General features: G+C 44.3%; 1 protein-coding gene across 1 annotated transcript in view; it reads left to right on the top strand.

The window, feature by feature from the left end:
- LOC121278803 (polyamine-modulated factor 1-binding protein 1-like) overlaps positions 1 to 19,284 on the top strand; it is a 357,653-nt gene that overhangs the window by 220,022 nt on the left and 118,347 nt on the right. The window contains exons 10-11 of the mRNA XM_041189256.1: positions 8,432 to 8,599; positions 9,520 to 9,687. Of these exons, the coding sequence (XP_041045190.1) occupies positions 8,432 to 8,599; positions 9,520 to 9,687 (336 nt within the window). The remainder of the gene's footprint in view (positions 1 to 8,431; positions 8,600 to 9,519; positions 9,688 to 19,284) is intronic.

Raw genomic sequence — 19,284 nt, 5'->3', positions numbered from 1 at the left:
AGGACACTGGTCCTAGCACGGTCCAAGTGAAGCCTGTCGCACCAGAAAAGCTCCCTTCTACACTAGTACTGGGGCCAGTGCCCATGAACTGAAACCTATTCCTCCCACATCAATCTTTGAGCCACGCATTTAACTCCTGGACTTTATTTACCCTATGCCAGTTTGCCCGTGGCTCAGGTATTAATCCCAAGATTATTACCTTGAAGGTTCTGCTTTTTACTTTAACTCCTAACTGTTCAAATTCTTTCAGCAGAACCTCCTTTCTACTCCTATCAATGTTGTTGGCACCCATGTGGACGATGACAACTGGATCCCTTCTCTCCCACTCCAAGTTCCTCTCCAGTCCTGAGAAGATTTTCTTCACCCTGGCACCGGGCAAGCAACACTGCCTTCGGGACTCACGTTCAGGGCTGCAGAGAACAGTATCTATCCCCTAATTATACTGTGCCCTACAGCTGCTACATTCCTATTTCTTCCCCCCGCACTTGAATGGCTCACTGTGCCATGCTGCCATGGTCAATTCGCTCATCTTCCTGCAGTCCCCACTCTCGTCCACACAGCTTGCAAGAACCTCATAACTGGTGGACTGTTGCAGGGGCCGAGGCTCCTTAAACACTACCCCTTGGGTCCCCATACCTGCCTCACCTGAATCACACTCTCCTGTCCCTGATCACAGACCCAAGCGTGACCATCTCCTAGAGCCAAGTGTCCAGGTAACTTTCCCCCTCCCAGATGTGGTGCAGTTTCTGCAGCTCAGACTCCAGCTCCTCAACTTGGATCTGAAGTTCCTCGAGCTGCAAACACTTACTACAGATGTGTTCACTCTGGATCACTTTGGGTTCCAGCAGCTCCCATGTGCTGCAGCAGCAAAATATCATCCATCCTGCCATCACTATTGTATTTTATTTAAATTATTAATTAATTACTCTAGTTTCCCTGCTCTTTACACTTGAAGAAACCCCACTGTTTATAGTTTATTGTAATTAAAGCTTTTACACCAGTATTGATCTTATACTTAACAAACTATTTTAAGATAAATACAGAAAAAAGATTAGGGACCTAAACAGAAACTAAAGACCTTACTTTTACTTTAAAGACTAGAAATACTCACCACTGTTCTTACGTAAGCCTCTCTTACAGTCTCACATTCTTTAGTTTTTCATTACTATTCTTATCATCTTCATAGGCTCTTTTCTCCAATTTTAATTGGCCTCTAACCTCTTTATTCATCCATGACATCCCTACCAGTAGTGTCCTGAATTCTTAATGTAATATATTTATTCTGTACCTTTTGTAATTCCTTTTTAAAAGAAAAAATCCCACTGTTGCTTTATAGCCCATGTGCCACTCCTTCCTTCCACCACCCTCTTTCTATGGCCTGCCCTAATCTAATTTGGTAGTATTGTTTTTGAACTGATGTTTTCGTCTTTCTATTTGGATCTTGAATTTTACATTAAAGTTACTATTCCCAAGCTGTTTACCCATATTTAGCTCAACCACAGATTTAACAATACAACCTTTGTAAGCCTATTAATGTACAGTTTGAGGAAGGAGTCGTAAAAGCATTTCAGGGATTCTATTCTCCTCCCTCTCTGTGACAAGCGATAAATGGATGTAGATAGAGTGGATGGGAAGGCCTTATTCCCTTTGGTTGTGGGGTCCATAACCTGGGGCATAGATTTAGGGTGAGAGGTAGTAGGTTCAGAGGAGATTCAAGGATAAATTTGTTCACTGAGAAGTTGGTAAGAATCTGGGGCCCATTGCCTGAAAAGGTGGTAGAGGCAGAAACCCTCATAATATTAAAAAAGTATTTGGATGTGCACTTGAAATGCTACAAGGATCTGGGAAATGGGATTAGACCAGATGGCTACTTGTCAGCCAGTGCAGACACAGTGGGCCGAATGGCCTCCTTATGTGCTGTGAATCTCCATATTTTTATGGATAATTAAAATATCCCAAAACAATAATTTCATTATTGCTACTCATTGCTACTTGGATATTGAAATACAGAGAAACATTTCACAATTTGCCAAGGACATCAAACTTGGAAGTGTGACAAACAGTAAGGATGCTACTAATCAACTGCAACAGGATATAGATAGGTTGGCAGAAATAGACAAGATGCAGGTAGAATTTAATATAGAGAAGTGTGAGGTGATTATTTTTGCAGAAGGGATGTAGAGAGGCAATATATTTAATAGCATAGTTCTAAAGAGTGTGCAAGGACAGAGGGACCTGGGGTTCATATGTATCAATTATTGAAAGTAGCAAGATAAATTGAGAGAGTAATTGGCAAAGCATGTGTGATCCTGTGCTGTAAACAGAGGTATTGACCACAAGAGAAGGGAAGTTATGCTGAATCTTATAGGTCACAACTAGAAAATTGCATGCAGTTCTGGTCACCACACTTTAGGAAGGATGTGAGGGTCTTTGAGAGAGCGCTAAGGGGAGTTACCAGAATGATTCCAGGGATGAGGGATTTTAGTTACAAGGTTAGATCACAGAAACTGGTGTTATTCTCCTTGGAGCAAAGGGAAGATTTGATCAAGATGTGCAAGATTATATATGTGTAGATAAGGTGGGCAAAGAAAATCTGTTCCCATTAACTGATGATACAGGGTTGAAAGGACATAGAATTAAGATTATGGGCAAGAGATGCAGGGTAGATGTGAGGAAGAACCTTTTTATTCAATGAATGGTAATGACCTGGGACTCTCTGTCTACAAGGATGGTCAAAGTGGAGGCAATAAATTATTTCAAAATGAAATTGGATGGGAACTTGAGAGAAATAAACTTGCAGGGCTATGGGGATAGAGCATACATATGGGACTATGTGGATTGCTCTACAGACATTGACATGAATTCGATGGACCGATTGGCCTCTTGCACCATACTGAGAATTTTGCCCTGTCAGACCCAATTTTTACGAAGGGCAGTTGGAGGGTGGTGGTGGAAGGGTTCAGGATAGAGTTGCCTCCGGAGGTAGATCAGGGTGGCAAGGTGCCAAGATGGGCCTTTTAAACAGCTGATCCCAGTTCTCTGGGACTTTGTCCCAATTATTTTGTTAAATTTTAGGCCCTCTAGCCCTCACCTTGCACAACCCATTATCCCCCCCATCCACTCCTCATGCCATCCTTAATGGCCCCTCACACCCTTCATGTCAATTCATGCCACTTTCAGCCCCACTCCAGCTTACTGTCAACCCATGACCCTCATGCCAACTCACCCAGTATACACCATGGGCAGACCTCAGATTAAATAAAATAAATGTCTAAATATCAATTACAGCCTTCAGTATATTTTTAAAATTAGCCCCATTCATGAAAGCCCATTCAAAACTTTTAAATTCCTCATGTCCTTAATCCCTTTTAAAAACAAACAACTTGTTATCATAACCTTGCATCAAAGACAGCTATTCCTTTAATAACCTGTTTGAACTGTCAATCAAACCATGATCTTAGGAACCCCCTGCTGAGATAATTATTGCTTGTGAAAAGCAAACAAGCATTCATAATGACAGAATGAGAGCTGTTGGGAAATGTCAACAAACAACTCTTGTAACTGCTGGACCAGTTTTTTCAACTCTCACTGAAACAGGCAGCCTGTTCTTTAAATTAATTTTAATGTGCTGGGGATTTAAATAATTTCGCATCTTGACTGTTCTACAAACCTTATCTGCCCTTCAAGAGGATTTACGTCTACTCTGAAGATCTGTGACTCACACATTACAGGTTAAAGCCCCTGCTACATCAAAAATGGGGGTTGTCTGAACTGAGTACTGAATTCAGATGGCCCTGCTGAGTTCAGGTTTCCATCATGTGTGAATCATATCCCACCCCTTTTCTCCAACCGGCAAAAATTGGATCTGTCGGAAATGAGAGCAGGACTTTTGCATCCGGGACCCGCACTCCATTTTTAAGTGACTCCACAACTCCATGAAAATCTGGCCCTGCAGCTCGAATCTAACTGCAGGTTCCCTCCTCTGTTACCTTCCCATAATTTGGAGATCTAAAACTGGACCAGAACTCCTGTTCTCCAAGGAGTCATACCCAGAAGGTACTCCAGAAGATGCACTGGTAGACCCCCTGAAGTTCCCACACAAGGACTGCATGGGAATTTCCTGGAAGTTCAAACTTCTGATGGGCAATTACCCTGCATTGGCAACCATCTGATACTCCAATTTAAATTAGAGACTTCGGAGGCATCAGACTCTCTTAGCAGAATAGTGACTCAGGAAAAGTTAGAAGGATTAAAACCACTTCTAACTCCTGGGTGACTATACGAGTGATGCCCCAACCCACCCCCACACACCCCACCTTGCCACCCCCCTCCTCTGACTAGACCCCTGACCATCCCCCAACTATCCTCCCCACCTCTGACCAGCCCCCAACTACCCTCCCACCTTCTAACTAACCCCCCCGACTCCTAACTATTCCCCCATACGCCAAAAATGCACCCCTAATCCCTTTAAATTATCTGGAACCTTTAACAGCTAGTGCTGTAAAATGGGGGCGCGGCTTTACTTCTCCCGACGCTGCTGCCCTGCACAGAAGAGTCCCAGGAGCTGGTATGCTACACATTTCTTAGCAGGCCTGAGCCAGATAGTCAGGCAAGAAATGTGTAACTCCTGACTAAGAAAAGTTAAAAGGAATGGAGTGGCAATCTAATTGTGATTGTCACTCCACAGAAGTTCTGGCCCATAATTTTATATTAATTTGACAAGTCCTTTTTATATTTGAGCTGCACCCAAATTAACTCTGATTGCACCCCTTCCTTTTTTATATCATCCCTCCCTACCATGTACTCCACCTTTCAACAATATTGGCACTCCATGTGCAGGAATTGATTTGCAAATCTACTGCAGGTGTGTGATTCGTTCTGTAACAGAGACCTTCAGGTATCTGCAGAAATGTCCAGGTTCGAGAATGTAGTTCACGTACACAGGAGTACCAGCATAACACTGACTTAAAATGGGGTGTCTTTAAAGTGTGGATACATCTGTCTGGTATGCCTGTTTGATCTTCATCCTTCAGAATCTGCAAATGAAGATGTGTACCCATAGAGATACCCATTAACGGTGTTAGCTGTGAATATTGTCACAAAAAATAAATACAGTATAGTTTTAACTAGCTGTCAGGGAGGCTGCAAGAAGCTCCTCTAATGACCAGTTATTAAAATAGTCAGTTGCTACAAGATAGAACAGTGTATCTTCAACAACAGGACCTCAATGAATTAACAGGCCTCCCTTATTCCACTGTTTTTATGTGGGCAAACATCTGAGCACTACTCAGGACTTCAGATCACATTTCCTTTATTCAAGGAAACGTCTTGCGGGTTACCAACTATTGCACCCCCCCAGTTGATGAATCAGTACCTCTCCATGTTGAAGAAGCCATGTTGAGGACCACTTGGAGGAAGCACTGAGTGTGACAAGGGTGAAAAATGTACTCTGGGTGGGGACTTCAATGTCCAACGCAAAGACTGGTCTGGTAGCACCACTACTGACCAAGCTGGCCAAGTCCTAAATGACATAGCTGCTAGAATGGGTCTGCCGCAGGTGAGGGAACCAACAAGAAGGAAAAACATACTTGACCTCATTTTCATCAATCTTCCTGTCACAGATGCATCTATCCCTGACAGTATTGGTAGGAGAGACAACCACACAGTCTTTGTGGAGACGAAGTCCCGTCTTCACATTGAGGTTAATCACCATCGTGTTGTGTGGCACTACCATTGAGCTAAATAGGATAGATTTTGAACATATCGATCAATTCAAAATTTGGCATCCGTGAAACGCTTTGAGCCATTAGCAGCAGCATAATTGTACACAACCACAATCTGTAACCTCAGGGCCCAACATATCCCACACTCTACAATTACCATCAAACTGGTGGATCAACTCAGGTTCAATGAAGAGTGCAGCAGGGGTTTCCAGAGCAGCATCAGGTATACCTAAAAATGAGGTGTCAGCCTGGGGAAGCTACAACCCAGGACTATTTGCATGCCAGAAAGCAGAAGCAGTATGCAATAGACAGAGTTAAGTGATCCCATAACCAATGGATCAAATCCAAGCTCCGCAGCCCTGTCACATTGAGTCATAAATGGTGGTGGACAATTAAACAACTAACTAGAGGAGGTAGCTCTACAAACATCCCCATCCTCAATGATGGGGGAGCCCAGCACATCAGTGCAAAAGACAAAGCTGAAATATTTGAAACCGTCTTCAGCCAGAAATGCTGAGTGAATGATCCATCTTGGCCCCCTGCTTCACAGGTCCCCAGCTTCACAGATGCCAGCCTTCAGCCAATTTGATTCACTCCACATGATATCAAGAAACCGCTGAAGGCACTGGATACAGCAAAGGCTGTGGGTCCCAACGACATTCCAGCAATAGCACTGAAGACTCGTGTTCCAGAAGTAGCTGCGTCCCTAGCCAAGCTGCTCCAGTGCAGCTATAACACTGGCATCTACCCAGCAATGTGGAAAACTGCCCAGGTATGCCCGATACACAAAAAGCAGGACAAATCCAACCCAGCCAATTAATACCCCATCAATCTACTCTCGATCATCAGCAAAGTGATAGAAGAGGTTGTCAACAGTGCTACCAAACTGCACTTACTCAGCTGACGCGCAGTTTGGGTTATGCCAGGGCCACTCACTGCTTGCCCTCATTAGCTTTGGTCCAAACATAGACAAAAGAGCTGAACTCAAGAGATGACGTGAGAGTGACTGCCCTTGATATCAAGGCAGCATTTGACCAAGAGTGGCATGAAGGAGCCCTAGCAAAACTGGTGCCAAAAAGAATCAGGGGGGAAATTTTCCCTGGTGTCATACCTAACACAAAGGAAGATGGTGAGGTTGTTGGAGTTTGCTCATCTCAGTCCCAAGGCATTGCTGCAGGAGCTCCTCATATTAGTGCCCTAGGCCCAACCATCTTCAGCTGCTTCATCAATGACCTTCCCGCCATCATAAGGTCAGAAGTGGGGATGTCTGTTGTGTTCAGCACCATTCAGACTCCTCAGATACTGAAGCAATGTACGTCCATTTGCAGCAAGAACTGAACAACATTCAGGCTTGGGCTGATAAGTGGCAAGTTACACTTGCGCCATACAAGTGCTAGGCAATGACCGTCTGCAATAAGAGAGAATCCAACCATCTCCACTTGACATACTTACCATCATTGAATCCCCCACTATCAACATTCAGGGGGGTTACCATTGACCAGAAACTGAATTGGACCAGTGATATAAATACTGTGACTACAAGAGCAGGTCAAAGGCTGAGAATTCCACAGTGAATAACTCACCTCCTGACTTCCCAAAGCACTGTCAGCCATCTGCAGGGCACAAGTCAGGAGTGTGATAGAATGCTGTCCACTTGTCCGGATGTGTCCAACAACACTCAAGAAGCTTGACAGGATGCAAGACAAAGCAGCCCGTTTAATTGGCACCCCATCCACCTTCAACAGTCACTCTTTCCACCACCGATGCACAGTGGCAACAGTGTGCACAATCTGAAAGATGCACTGCAGCAGCTTACCAACACTCCTTTAACAGCACCTTCCAAACTTGTAACCTCTATCACCTAGAAGGACAAGGACAGCAGCTGCATGGGAACACCACCGCCTGGAAATCCTCCTACAAGAAACATACCATCTGACTTGGAATTATATCGCTATTCCTTCACTGTCACTGGATCAAAATCCTGGAAAACCCTTCCTAACAGCACTGTGGATATACCTATACCACATGGACTGTAGCAGTTCAAGACAGCAGCTCACCACAACTTTCTCATGGGCAATTATAATGGGCAATAAATGCTGTCGTAGCCAGAGATGCTTACATCCAGTGAAAGAATAATAAAAAAAAACCAACTTTTAGTGAGTCTTGCCCACAGACAAGAGGTGCAGGATATCAGCTTCTCCCAGTCAAATAGATATGCTGTATGTGCGTGGGGTATGTATAGAATGTGACTAAGATATTTCCTTGTCGAAACTTTTCGTCTTGCACGCATCAGGTCAATTCGCAAGAAAATACCAATGTCAGGGGAAACAATATATTTATACTATATGAGAAGAAAGTGCTGATTGGTTGGCAAGAAGACCCTGGTAGAGACATGCCTTGCAAAATAATGCATTCTGTGAGAAGTACTTTGAGAATTTTCAAAATAACAAGATGCTGGATAAATTTCTACCATATTGCTTCAATAGTTTTTTTATTGTATCCAAGCTTTCAATAGCAGTTACATAAATTCCTATTACCAAGGTAATTTGTCGGCCTAGATTAACAGATTTGTCCCATTGAAGAAAATTTGGGAGCTGACCTCAAAATAGATCTCTGAAATTTAAATTAAGTTATTTATGGATTTACATATGTTCCCAATACTCAACAGTTATTTTAATGCTCTAATACTGTTGGTATTTGTTTTGTAGTTTCAACAACAAGAGAATCTAGTAAGGTACTTACGGGATGAGCTTAATCAGGAACAGAGCCAATATCAGAAGCAACAAAGGCAGTTGGTTAAATTAAAGTACCGTACGTCTGAATTGGAGGCAGAAGTGGATAATCTCAAAATGAAACAAAGAAGCGAAATGCAGATGGTAAATAAACTTCTTATTATTATAAGTGGTCTGTGGTGACATTGCTCACAAGTAGTCCTTGACAAGTGTTGGAATTCAGGGGTGTCAGAGCCAATTAACCCTTCAACCCCTTCAACCTCAAGTTTTAAAAAAGATTCAAAGCGATACCGTTATTCATGATAGTTGTTATTTTTTATTCAGTGTAAGTAACATCTAAACAGTAATTTAAAACCAAAAATATTATTGTTACGCCCTGGGGAGAAGTACAACCTCCATGTGAATAGACCCCAGTCGTGCCCAAAACATATCAGTCAATGTGACTCGTTACAATCTCTGTGGTCAGAGCACACTTTTTTATATTCTTGCTCAATTCTATGAAGACTGATGTAACCTAATCATCTTGCTATTATTTGAGCAGTCCAATTGCAAAAGATGGCATATACCCATCTGCCCATTCTCAGACCATGTTCTTTGGAATGGACTCTTTCCTGACTGGCATCCAGTATTAGAATTGAGCTTTTTCAGATCAGTTATACTGTGATTAGATTCAGATTACAGCACCCATTGTTCATCCTTAACTGTATGCGTTAGCCTTGGCTATAGAAAGATAAAATCTACCGTACCCATGTGACATTTTTACATTTCCCTCCATAAATTAGAGGACGAAAGGAATCTTAGCACACTGGTGTAGAAATTATTAAAATGTCACACTGGTGCAGTTTGGTGCTGTGGACACATGCCTGCTAGCAACCGGATTGTTCAAACTCATTTGGACCTATGGAATCAGCTGTTTATTTGAATTCTAACTGCCATTGTACCTGTAAATCTTTCACAAATAACAAAAAAAAAATCAATTCTATGTGAGCATAACATATTGCCAAAAATGTTAATTCCCAATATATTCTCATTACAATAAGTAGAATGCCTTGGTGATTTCACAGATTAAGGATCAGGAACATCATATATCTATACTGGAAGAAGAGATGGAACAGCTGAAAAATAAATATCATAGTGTCTGTGAGGAGCTCATGAAAGAGAAGTCCCAATCCAAAGATCTTCAATTAAAGATGACTACAGCTGAGAAAAAGACAAATAGCCATGCTAAAGAGGTACACTATAGTTTCATAGTTCATGGGACACTGGCACCAGGGTCAGGAAGGAACAGTACTATTGGGACAGGCTCTGCTTGAACCAGGCTGAGACTAGGGTCCTAGCAGCAAGGATAAATGGAGTGGTCACAAGGATTTTAAACTTGTAAACTGGGGGACAGGGCTCAGGTGGAAAGGTAGTTAAATATTAATTCAAAAATAAACAAAAAGACAGTAGAATAACAGTCATAAATTGTGTTGTAGACATCACGGGTAAAAGGAAAACTAAAATATGTAAATTAATTAACCAATATAGAGAAATAAGAAATGTGTGAGTAAGAAGAGCAGAAGGACAAGTTAGGGTGCGTGGCCCAAATAAACATTCTTTATATAAAAGCACAGAGAATAAAGAACAAACTGAATGAATTTCAGGTACATATTCAAGTCAGAGGATATGACATGGTAACCATTACAGAGACATGGCTACAAAACTGTCAGGACTGGTAATGAAATATACCAGATGATAAGGTCTACACAAAAGAAAGGGAAAATGGTAGATGGAGAGAAGTAGTCTTAGTGAACAAAGAAAAGGTACATCTTTCTTATACCCCCCTGTACATGTCTTCAAAAGCTGTGGTGATCAAAAATTGGCTACTCCTTGCAAGGTCAGCTCTGTGAGTCATCAAAGGTGATGTCACCGTCATGGACAGAGTACTATGATCTGTTTCAAAATGTCCTTTTAGACTTTTCAAGGCTTAGCATTCCACATGGTTGATAAGCATCATCCAAATGTACATATCTTCACAAACAAAAACAAAAATGCTGGAAAATCTCAGCAGGTCTGACAGCATCTATGCAGAGAAAGACAGAGTTAATGATTCGAGTCCATATGACTCTTCTTCAGAGCTACATACCTTCACGCTATTTCAAGGGTGCCCACTCTCCTGACCACAATGGCAACCTATGATATCAGAAGTTGTTTCAGAATTCTCTTAATGAGATCCATGCTGTCAATGTTTTGTTAATCATAGGTCTTGGAATCTTAGAATCATAATACGCAATGTCCAAGAACACCAGCAGCCAATATAAATGTGCTTGATTGATTTTGAGAAGGCATTTGATGCAGTTTCACATGAGGAACTGTAGTTGACAATGTTAGACATGGGATACCCACATTTAATTGACTTGCTAGCCAAGCTTTATCATAAGCAACAAGCTAGGGTCAAAGTGCTGGCACCCTCTCAGAATGGTTCAGAGTCAAAAGGAGCATTAAACAAGGTCCTCTCATCATATTTGTTCAACATCCTCGCAGCAATAGATATGACAGAGACACTTGATGGACACAATGGTAGGATACCGATTGATGGGCAGCAAGTTTTGAATCTTCCATTTGCTGATGACATTATTCTGCTCGCTATGTCAGTGGAGGAGCTACAGAAGTTGACGGATCGTCTTGATCAAGGTAACTGGAAATATAGTCTCCTGATCAATGTCAACAAGACTAAGGTGATGAGGATGGGTGGAAAGACCTGCAAGTTCAGCTTGAACAGGTTGACATCTTCCACTTTCTTGGGTCACTCATCACGGAAGATGCAGAATCTACCAAAGAATTTCAGGCAAGACTTAACATAGGTCATGGCATTATGAACTTACTTAAAAGAATATGGAGTAGCCACAGCATCTTGATTTACAAAGAAAATTCATTTTCTGAAAGCCCTTATGTGACAATGTATGGCTATGAAAGCTGGACCAACAAGAACAGTGGCGAGGTTTGAATAAGAACTTTTGAAATGAAAGGGCTCAGATAGATATTACATGTGTCATAAATGGCCAAGCAGATAAACAAGTGGATGCTCAAGAAAGCTGGTGTTAGAAGGAACTTGTTTGAGGTGGTGTTATCAAGAAAGCTCATTTTGAACATGTGATGTGAGCAGGAGAGGACTGTTTGGAAAAAGAAGTAATACAAGGCAAAACACCTGGGCCTGAATCTTCGGCTCGGTGAGCGGGGGCGAGGCCCGCTCGCCGAGGCCTAAAATGATGGACGGTGTCGTTGGGCGGGCGCCCCAACGTCACCGCGCGTCATTTAGCTTTTCAGTTCGGCGGGGGCGCAGCTGAGTCGGCTGCTCACCCACCAAACTGTCAAAGGCCTATTAAGGCCATTTAAATATCAATTAAACTAATAAACTGACCTACCCATACAACTTTAAGGTTGGCGGGCAGGCAAAAAGCCCAGGTGGCCTTCGCAATTTTCATGGAACCTCATCCACAGGTGGGATGAGGTTTCATAAAATGTTTATAAATTGAATAAAAATTTTTATAAAAACTCATTGACATGTCCCAGCTCATGTGACAGTGTCACATGAGGGGACATGTCTTAAAATTTTATCTTTTCTTTATTAAAATTTTGCGAAGTTAAACTAATCTCTCTGAGGCAGCTCTGTGCCTCAGGGAGATTTCTGAGATCTTTCACGCGCGCGAAAGATTGCAGGCCCCGACTCAGGGAACCCCCACCGCCCGCACAAGGAGCACTCGGCGTTTCCGGGCGCACATCACACTGGGCGGGCCTTAATTCCTCCCTTCCCTGCCTGTCCCCGCACAAGCCCCCCCAACGGGGGGAAAATTCTCCCCTTGGAAAACATGCATAAGGAAGGCCCAAGATGGCATGGATGGATAACATCAGAAAGTGGACTGGCCTCGCTATCAGACAGGCAGTGTGAAGGCAACAGAGAATAGAAATCAGTGAAGAAAGACTGTTCATAGTATGGCCAACCCACAGAACGAGGATGGATGAAAGACAAACTGACAGGTATTGGTACCATTGGAATATCTGCAATAACAACCGACACCATACCTGACCTCTTGTGATTACAAACTTTGAGTCATTTTATTGTCTTTATCCTGTTTTAGGACATTCCATACTGAGGTAAATTGACCAGGTTTTCATTACATTTGTTCCCTTAACCCTTGTGTTCCCACAAAGATCAAGCTAGCAAAGTGGCCAGTTTGACTTTAATGTTTCATACCTTATGCACATTTTAATAAGATAACAGAAAATTAATCAGTTGCATTCTCATTTCAGGCTTTTCTCTCCACATTACTTGACTCCAAATCAGAAATACCCCTGGTGTCTGATAGCCCTCTGCTCCTTGTTCCAACTGCTGGCAGATTCCCTTTCTGCCTGTCTCAAAGCTGCTCCCAAGATGACTCCAACTGCCTGTTTCTGTGAGAAATGACCAGATAAAAAGCCAAAATCAAAAAGATCCATGTAGTCTGTCCCCACGACAACCTGGGTTGTCCCAGATGGAAATTAATTTATCTCCAATTCCAAAATCTTCCCTTTGTTCTGGGAAGCCATATGAATAATTTAAACCCCTTATTGAAACACCTCTGGGCAGAATCATCCCAGATTTGCACTAAGTGCAGTAGCGGATGGGTAAAACAACTTTTTACCATCCGGCTGCAATGGCAGCATTTCATGCCATATCGTTCCAAACCTGCTGCATTAATTATGCATTCCCAGGAAACATGCCGATTCCATGTGGGCGGGCTCTCATTCATGTCGTAAAACAGGATATAGACAATAAAATGCCACGCCATCACCTCGCCGCTTCAATACGCCGGATGCCATATTTAAAGTCCAACCGCACATACCCCTCTTAGAGCTACCAGCCCACAATTGCTGGAAAGAAGAGATGGCCCTGAAAGACAAAAAAATTGCAGGTGCCAGGTTCAATAAGCCATCCCTCGAGCACCTTTTGGATGCAGTGAAGCCTTACGGTGTTGTCCTCTATCCCCGCTCTGGCGGCAGGATGGGAAGCAACCTCACCAATCTAGATTGGGAGGCGCTGGCAGCAGTGGTTAGTGCCAACATCCTTCACAAGAGTACAGCCACCCAGTGCCGCAAGAGGATGAATGATCTCCTCCGTTCCACCAGGTTAATTCTTTCTTCTCATCACTCTCAACTCACACACTTACAAACCCATCACATATCCACAGGGTCCTCACTCACTGCCGGTTCAAGGGACATCGCCATTTACTCTCTCACACTGTCATTGTCCTCGTCCCATCCATGGAACCATTCACCACTCACACATGCCAGGCATACTTATCTTTCCTGGCGGGCGTCCTGCTTACACTCTCTCCATCTCTATTCATGCAGGACAAGCTGACACACAAGAATGAGAGGTTGCAGACCGGTGGAGTAATGACTGAAACTAAGGTCCTCACATACTTTGAAAACAAAGCCATCCACTGGCCAGCGAGGATCCTGTGTTGACGGTGAGGTCGGCGGTGTTCTACCAAGTGAGGATCCAGCAATACAAAATCCATCAGACAACCATGCTGTGATTGATGTCCTGTTTCACAGGCCACTGCCTTGCACTAATTATCCCCTCTTGCTTCCGCAGAATATCTGGGAAACAGCTGAGAGAGTCCATGACCCAGGGCTACAATCAAGTCCCAAAGAAACTTCTGAAGAGGAATCTGGAGGCACCCTCCTTGAAGTCCCGTCACAGCACTCACACACCCTCCACCCTCCACCCTCCAGAAACACACACCTCGGTGGGAACTAGCTTTACAGTAGCCTCGGGATCACAATCCGGTGAGCACATCGCACTTTCTGATCCACAGCAGGCAGTGGCAGGGACTTCCCAGATGTCCGATACTCGGAGGACTGCTGGAGGCCAGAAATCTGCTGAGTCTGAGTCAGATGATGATCCTTTGGATTCGGTCATGTCACAGTTGCTGGAGCTGCAAAAACAAGCTTGGGAACATCAGGAAGTGATGTCCGCTGCACTCCTCAGATTGCAAGGCACGTTGGAGGAGTCCGTCCACCTTCAAGCTGAGGCAATAGCTCTGACATGCCAAAGTACCAAGGTCAACACTGGTAGGATAGCGACCGCCACGAAGACCTTGGTCCAGGACGTCACTCCTGCACTGCTTCAGATGCTCAACTCCATTGCTGGCATCATAGTTGGCCTCCAACAGTGTGCATGAGAGCGAGTGCGGGGCAACTCAATCTCACTCCAGCTAGCCCTTCTCCTCAAAGGGTCATTCAGGGACCCTCGGTCAGCCATAGGGAAACAGGTCAACAGGTGTACCTCCCCGCCCCCCCAGGGCCATCCATCCAGGTGACTCCGGAGTGTCCAGCCCATCTGAATCCCCTCGTCCTCAAACCTCAGTAGCTCCAGCTCCACAGGCCAAGGAGGGTATCACTGTAACACAGCAGTACACCGAAAGCAGGGCGGGGCCCTCCAGAGGACACCCACCAAGGCCATCATAGACAGGGCGTAGCAGTCCGCAAGCTGCCTCCACCTCCACTGTGGATGGGCAGGGAGCACCAAGATGTAGCAGCATGGTTCGGAAAGTTAAGAAGATGTAGTTGACAGCCCGGGCACGGGTGTTAATCACTTGAGCATACTGTTCACTATTGTCAATAAACTTCCAAGAATGTCTCCCTGCCTATGTCTCCTTGTTCTGATGAGCAGTGTTCATATCATTCAGATGTGAAACCTTTCTGTACAAGATAAAGGCAGTGAGTGCCTTCTGTACAAGATAAAGGCAGTGCTCTGTCAGTCCAGGGCCTCTTCCCTATGTTCTGTGCAGCCTTCAGACCAAAGTAATGGTCTGACCTCACACTCCCTGGACACATTTCAGATGCCTGAACCTCGACAGTGCTTGACATTGCTGTCAGAATCCCGTGGGCAGTTGTCACAGAGTACCGTCATTTTCTCTATGTGCTCTCGGCAGTTTTAAGGTGGGGCTGGACCCCGTTTCTTCAGCATCTATGACCAGTGGTGCTGTGCTCCTGAAGGGGACAGGTGCTGAAGGCAGACAAAGGATCAGATGCTCTTAAAGTTTCATGGCTGCATCTCTATGATATGACCCTGATCACAGAGTGCGAGCGAGTTGCTCTCAGCCAGACAGGAGTCAGACATTCTCTATGTGAAAATCTATGTGTCCTCACTGTATATCATCATCTTCCTCCTGCAATCGAGTGACTATCAGGGCCTCCACTGCCTCTCCATGACAGGAGCATTATCACAGAAGGTATGTGTGCTACCATAAGACAGACTGGAGGCAAACGTTCATAGATGCAATATGGAGACCCATGGTGTCTCCTCACTGCATGTTGTCATCATCGTCCACAAATCTAGCAGCTATAAGGGCCTCCCAAGCGCGCCTGCTCATCTGGCCAGTGCAAGAGCCTCATCCTCATCATCGTCACCTTCGAGGACCTCCTCACCCTCATCCCTGTCTGAGTCCTCCTCATCAGAGGAGACCTCCAGCTCCTCCAAGTCTTCCTCAGCCAATTTCTCTTCCCATTGCAGTGCCAGGTTGTAAAGGGCGCAGCAGACGATGACAATGCGTGACACCCTCTGTGAACTATGTTGCAGGGCTCCACCAGATCAGTCCATGCACCAGAACATCATTTTCAGCATCCCAATGGCCTGCTCCATGCTGCGAGCTGCAGCATGAGCCTCATTATACCTTCGCTCTGCTGCTGTCTGAGGCTGCCACACGGATGTCATCAGCCACGTCCTTTGCAGGTAGCCCTTGTCCCCAAGGAGCCATCCCTGCAGCTTCTGTGGACCAGGAAAATGTCAGAGATACATGACCAACTGAGAATGTAGGAGTCGTGGACACTCCCTGTAAATTGCGTTTTTGGTGGTCGCGTGGTCACATACCAGCTGCACATTCAGTGAATGGAACCCCTGTGGTTGACATAATTGAGCACTTTGTGGCACTTTGATGCCCCTGCATTGCTTGAGTAGGCAGAGAAGCTAGAGGCCCGACTCCAATCATATCAATGTGGCTGTGGCAGAACTGTCTCAGTTGCAGAGGAATGCTCACTTTATACAAGGTTTCCCTAATGTATTGCTGCTTCCTCGCCCACCCCACGCCACCCCGCACATGCTTTTGCGCTACCATCAACCACAGGGCAGCCCTTCCACCCCAACCCAACGCGCCTCTACCGCAAGGCAGCCCTCCCCCCACACACCAAACGCAACTCGACCACGGGGCAACCCTTCCTCCATCCCCCACAACCCACCTCAACCGCAGGGCTGGCCTTGCTCACCCCCAACGCACCTCAACCATAGGGCAGCCCTTACCTTGCCCCGCCCCAACATGCCTCAACCACAACTTCCATTTTCTATGTATCCTTTGAATGGAAGACTTTGTTATAAATATGTAATTTTATGTTTCATGTTTATCTTCCACCGCACCGCCCCCCCCCCCCCCACAAAAGCCCCGCAACATGCCTCATCCTTGAAGTCTAACAGGCGACCTGGGCGAGCGCTGCACAACGTTTTCATGTACTCACTTTCGAGTTCTCCTCAAAGTGCAGCCCGCCAAGTGCACCCCTTTTATATGCTGTTGTAAAACACATTGGTGTGCAATCATGCCAATGTGGGCGGACAATCCAGCGAGGGGGGTAGGACAATTCTGGTGGGCTAGGCTTATAATAATATGCAGATGTATTACAATGAGATTCCCAACGCCCACCATCGGCCTGGCGGAGCAGATGATCGCAAGCTGGTTTCACAATGTCGTGAATCCAATTTTTGGCCTTCTCGCTATATTGTCTGCTCACGCCACCAAACACGTCCGACGCCAGTGGGCATGGATGATTACACCCTCTGTCTCCATCAAGTAGCTCATGGAAGTAGCCTATTGTTTCAGATTTTTCCACTTCCAACTCTGACTTTATTAAATAAAGATAGGCCATCCTTTGATTTGCAATTACTTTAGGTTTGGTTACTACCTTCTCAAACCAGGTGTTTTCATTTGTCTTGCATTTAAAAATTTCAACCCCCAAACTTAAAGTTATACTCCTAAAACATATAAAATTAGATATTTGTAACAAAGTTTTCCATTCAAAGGTTAGACAGAGGATGGAAGATGTTGGCAAGATGATTTTCTTAATGATGCACCCTCTGAGCTATGTTCAATATTGATTTACATGACCAAATAGAAGGCACTCCTTAGACTACACAACCTCTGCAATGTCTTTCTCAATCAACTAATCTGATTAAGTAGTTCTACATGACAGGTAGCTGAGGTGTGTTTATCTTTTGTTTGAATTGTCCATCTTGTCCAAGGAGGAAAATTAGAGAGAAGAGGTTAACAAAAACGGATAGAGCGCTCATTACAGAAGGCATCAATCAAAGCCACAACAAAGTCATCAGCCAGCAGACATTCCATTTGATGATATAATAACAAGATTGCTTCACAGCATGGTGTTCAGCCATGGTCAAATCCTAGACGTTTGGCATATGTACCATACATTTATTTGCAGAGCTTCAATTATTATTTTCTTAAATTTGCTCTTTCATGGGATGTCTGGCAAGGCCAGCATTTGCTGCCTATCCCTGATTGTCCTTGAAAGTGACTTACTATTTCAGAAATCAGTTAAAAATTAACCATTTTTCTGTGAATCTGGAGTTGCATGTTGGCCAGACCAGGGAAGGATGCCAGATTTCCTTCCCTAAAGGACATTAGTGAACCAGAGTTTTTACAACAATCAATGATCATTCCATGCCCACCATTACTAAGACTAACTTTCAATTTCATTAACTGTTTTTAAATTCCACCAGTTGTCATGGTGGAACCTGAACCTATGTCCCACGGCATAAGTCTAGGGCTCTAGTCTGGTGACCTTACCACTACACCACCATCTCTCCCTAATTGAAATCAGCGACAGACCAGACCCTTCTCAGCCAAGCAATAGCATGGAGTGACATTGCCTTTGGGATTAAGCATGCCAACACATTGATTAGTAGGATCGCAGAACAAAACAAAACAATGCTTCCTCCTCCATCATCATACATTGCACCAGTCCAGAGAGGACACTGGTGAGGGAGACTTTGCATATCACTATTTCACAACAGGTTGCAATATATGACTAGCGAGGACTAGTGATGTCCAGGTTTTGTGGGACATCAAGGTGCATACCACTGTGCCATAAAGTTTAATTGCATGTTTCCACTTATTTGCATATATTTCAAGTTTCCGGCACTAAAGGCTTTCATATTCTGATTTAGGATTTATTCATAATGTGGTAACATTCTAAAAGCAGACATTTGTTAAACTCCGGGCACAAAAAGCTGAAGCAAGCCAAACCAGTAAATAAGTATGAACAAATAGAACTGAGTTCCTGTCACTATCATTGTAATTGAGTCCGATTTGTTCTTCATTATCCTTCACTGATGAGGGCCAAATTATCAGAATGGATATATTTGGCATAGATGGGAGGAGGGCCGTGGTCCATACTTCAGGGAACTCCTTTTGTACAAGTGAGGATATTATTTTCTCAAGAAGGTCCAAGGATGGGCTGACACAGGATCCTTAAGCACACAGAGTTATGAAGATTGTTGATCCCTAGACTCATGGAATAGGTCCCATAAAGCAAAAGAAAGCAGAATTTTCTTGTACTGTTGTTCCCACATAAGGCGCAGAATTTTATGTTCCCCCATCAGTGGGTTTGCAGGCAGGGGCCACCTAAAATTCTGCCAGTATCCTTCCCACCACCTACCCACCCACTTCAACATGGCAGCTATTTTATGGAGGGTGGGCAAGGCCTAGAGCAGCCCACCCATCCTTGACCCAGTTGAGTCC

The sequence above is a fragment of the Carcharodon carcharias genome, chromosome 6 (assembly GCF_017639515.1).
Source record: "Carcharodon carcharias isolate sCarCar2 chromosome 6, sCarCar2.pri, whole genome shotgun sequence".
NCBI classification, from domain to species: domain Eukaryota; kingdom Metazoa; phylum Chordata; class Chondrichthyes; order Lamniformes; family Lamnidae; genus Carcharodon; species Carcharodon carcharias.
Note: the sequence above shows the minus strand (reverse complement) of the source record. Positions and strands in the feature narration are given on the sequence as shown.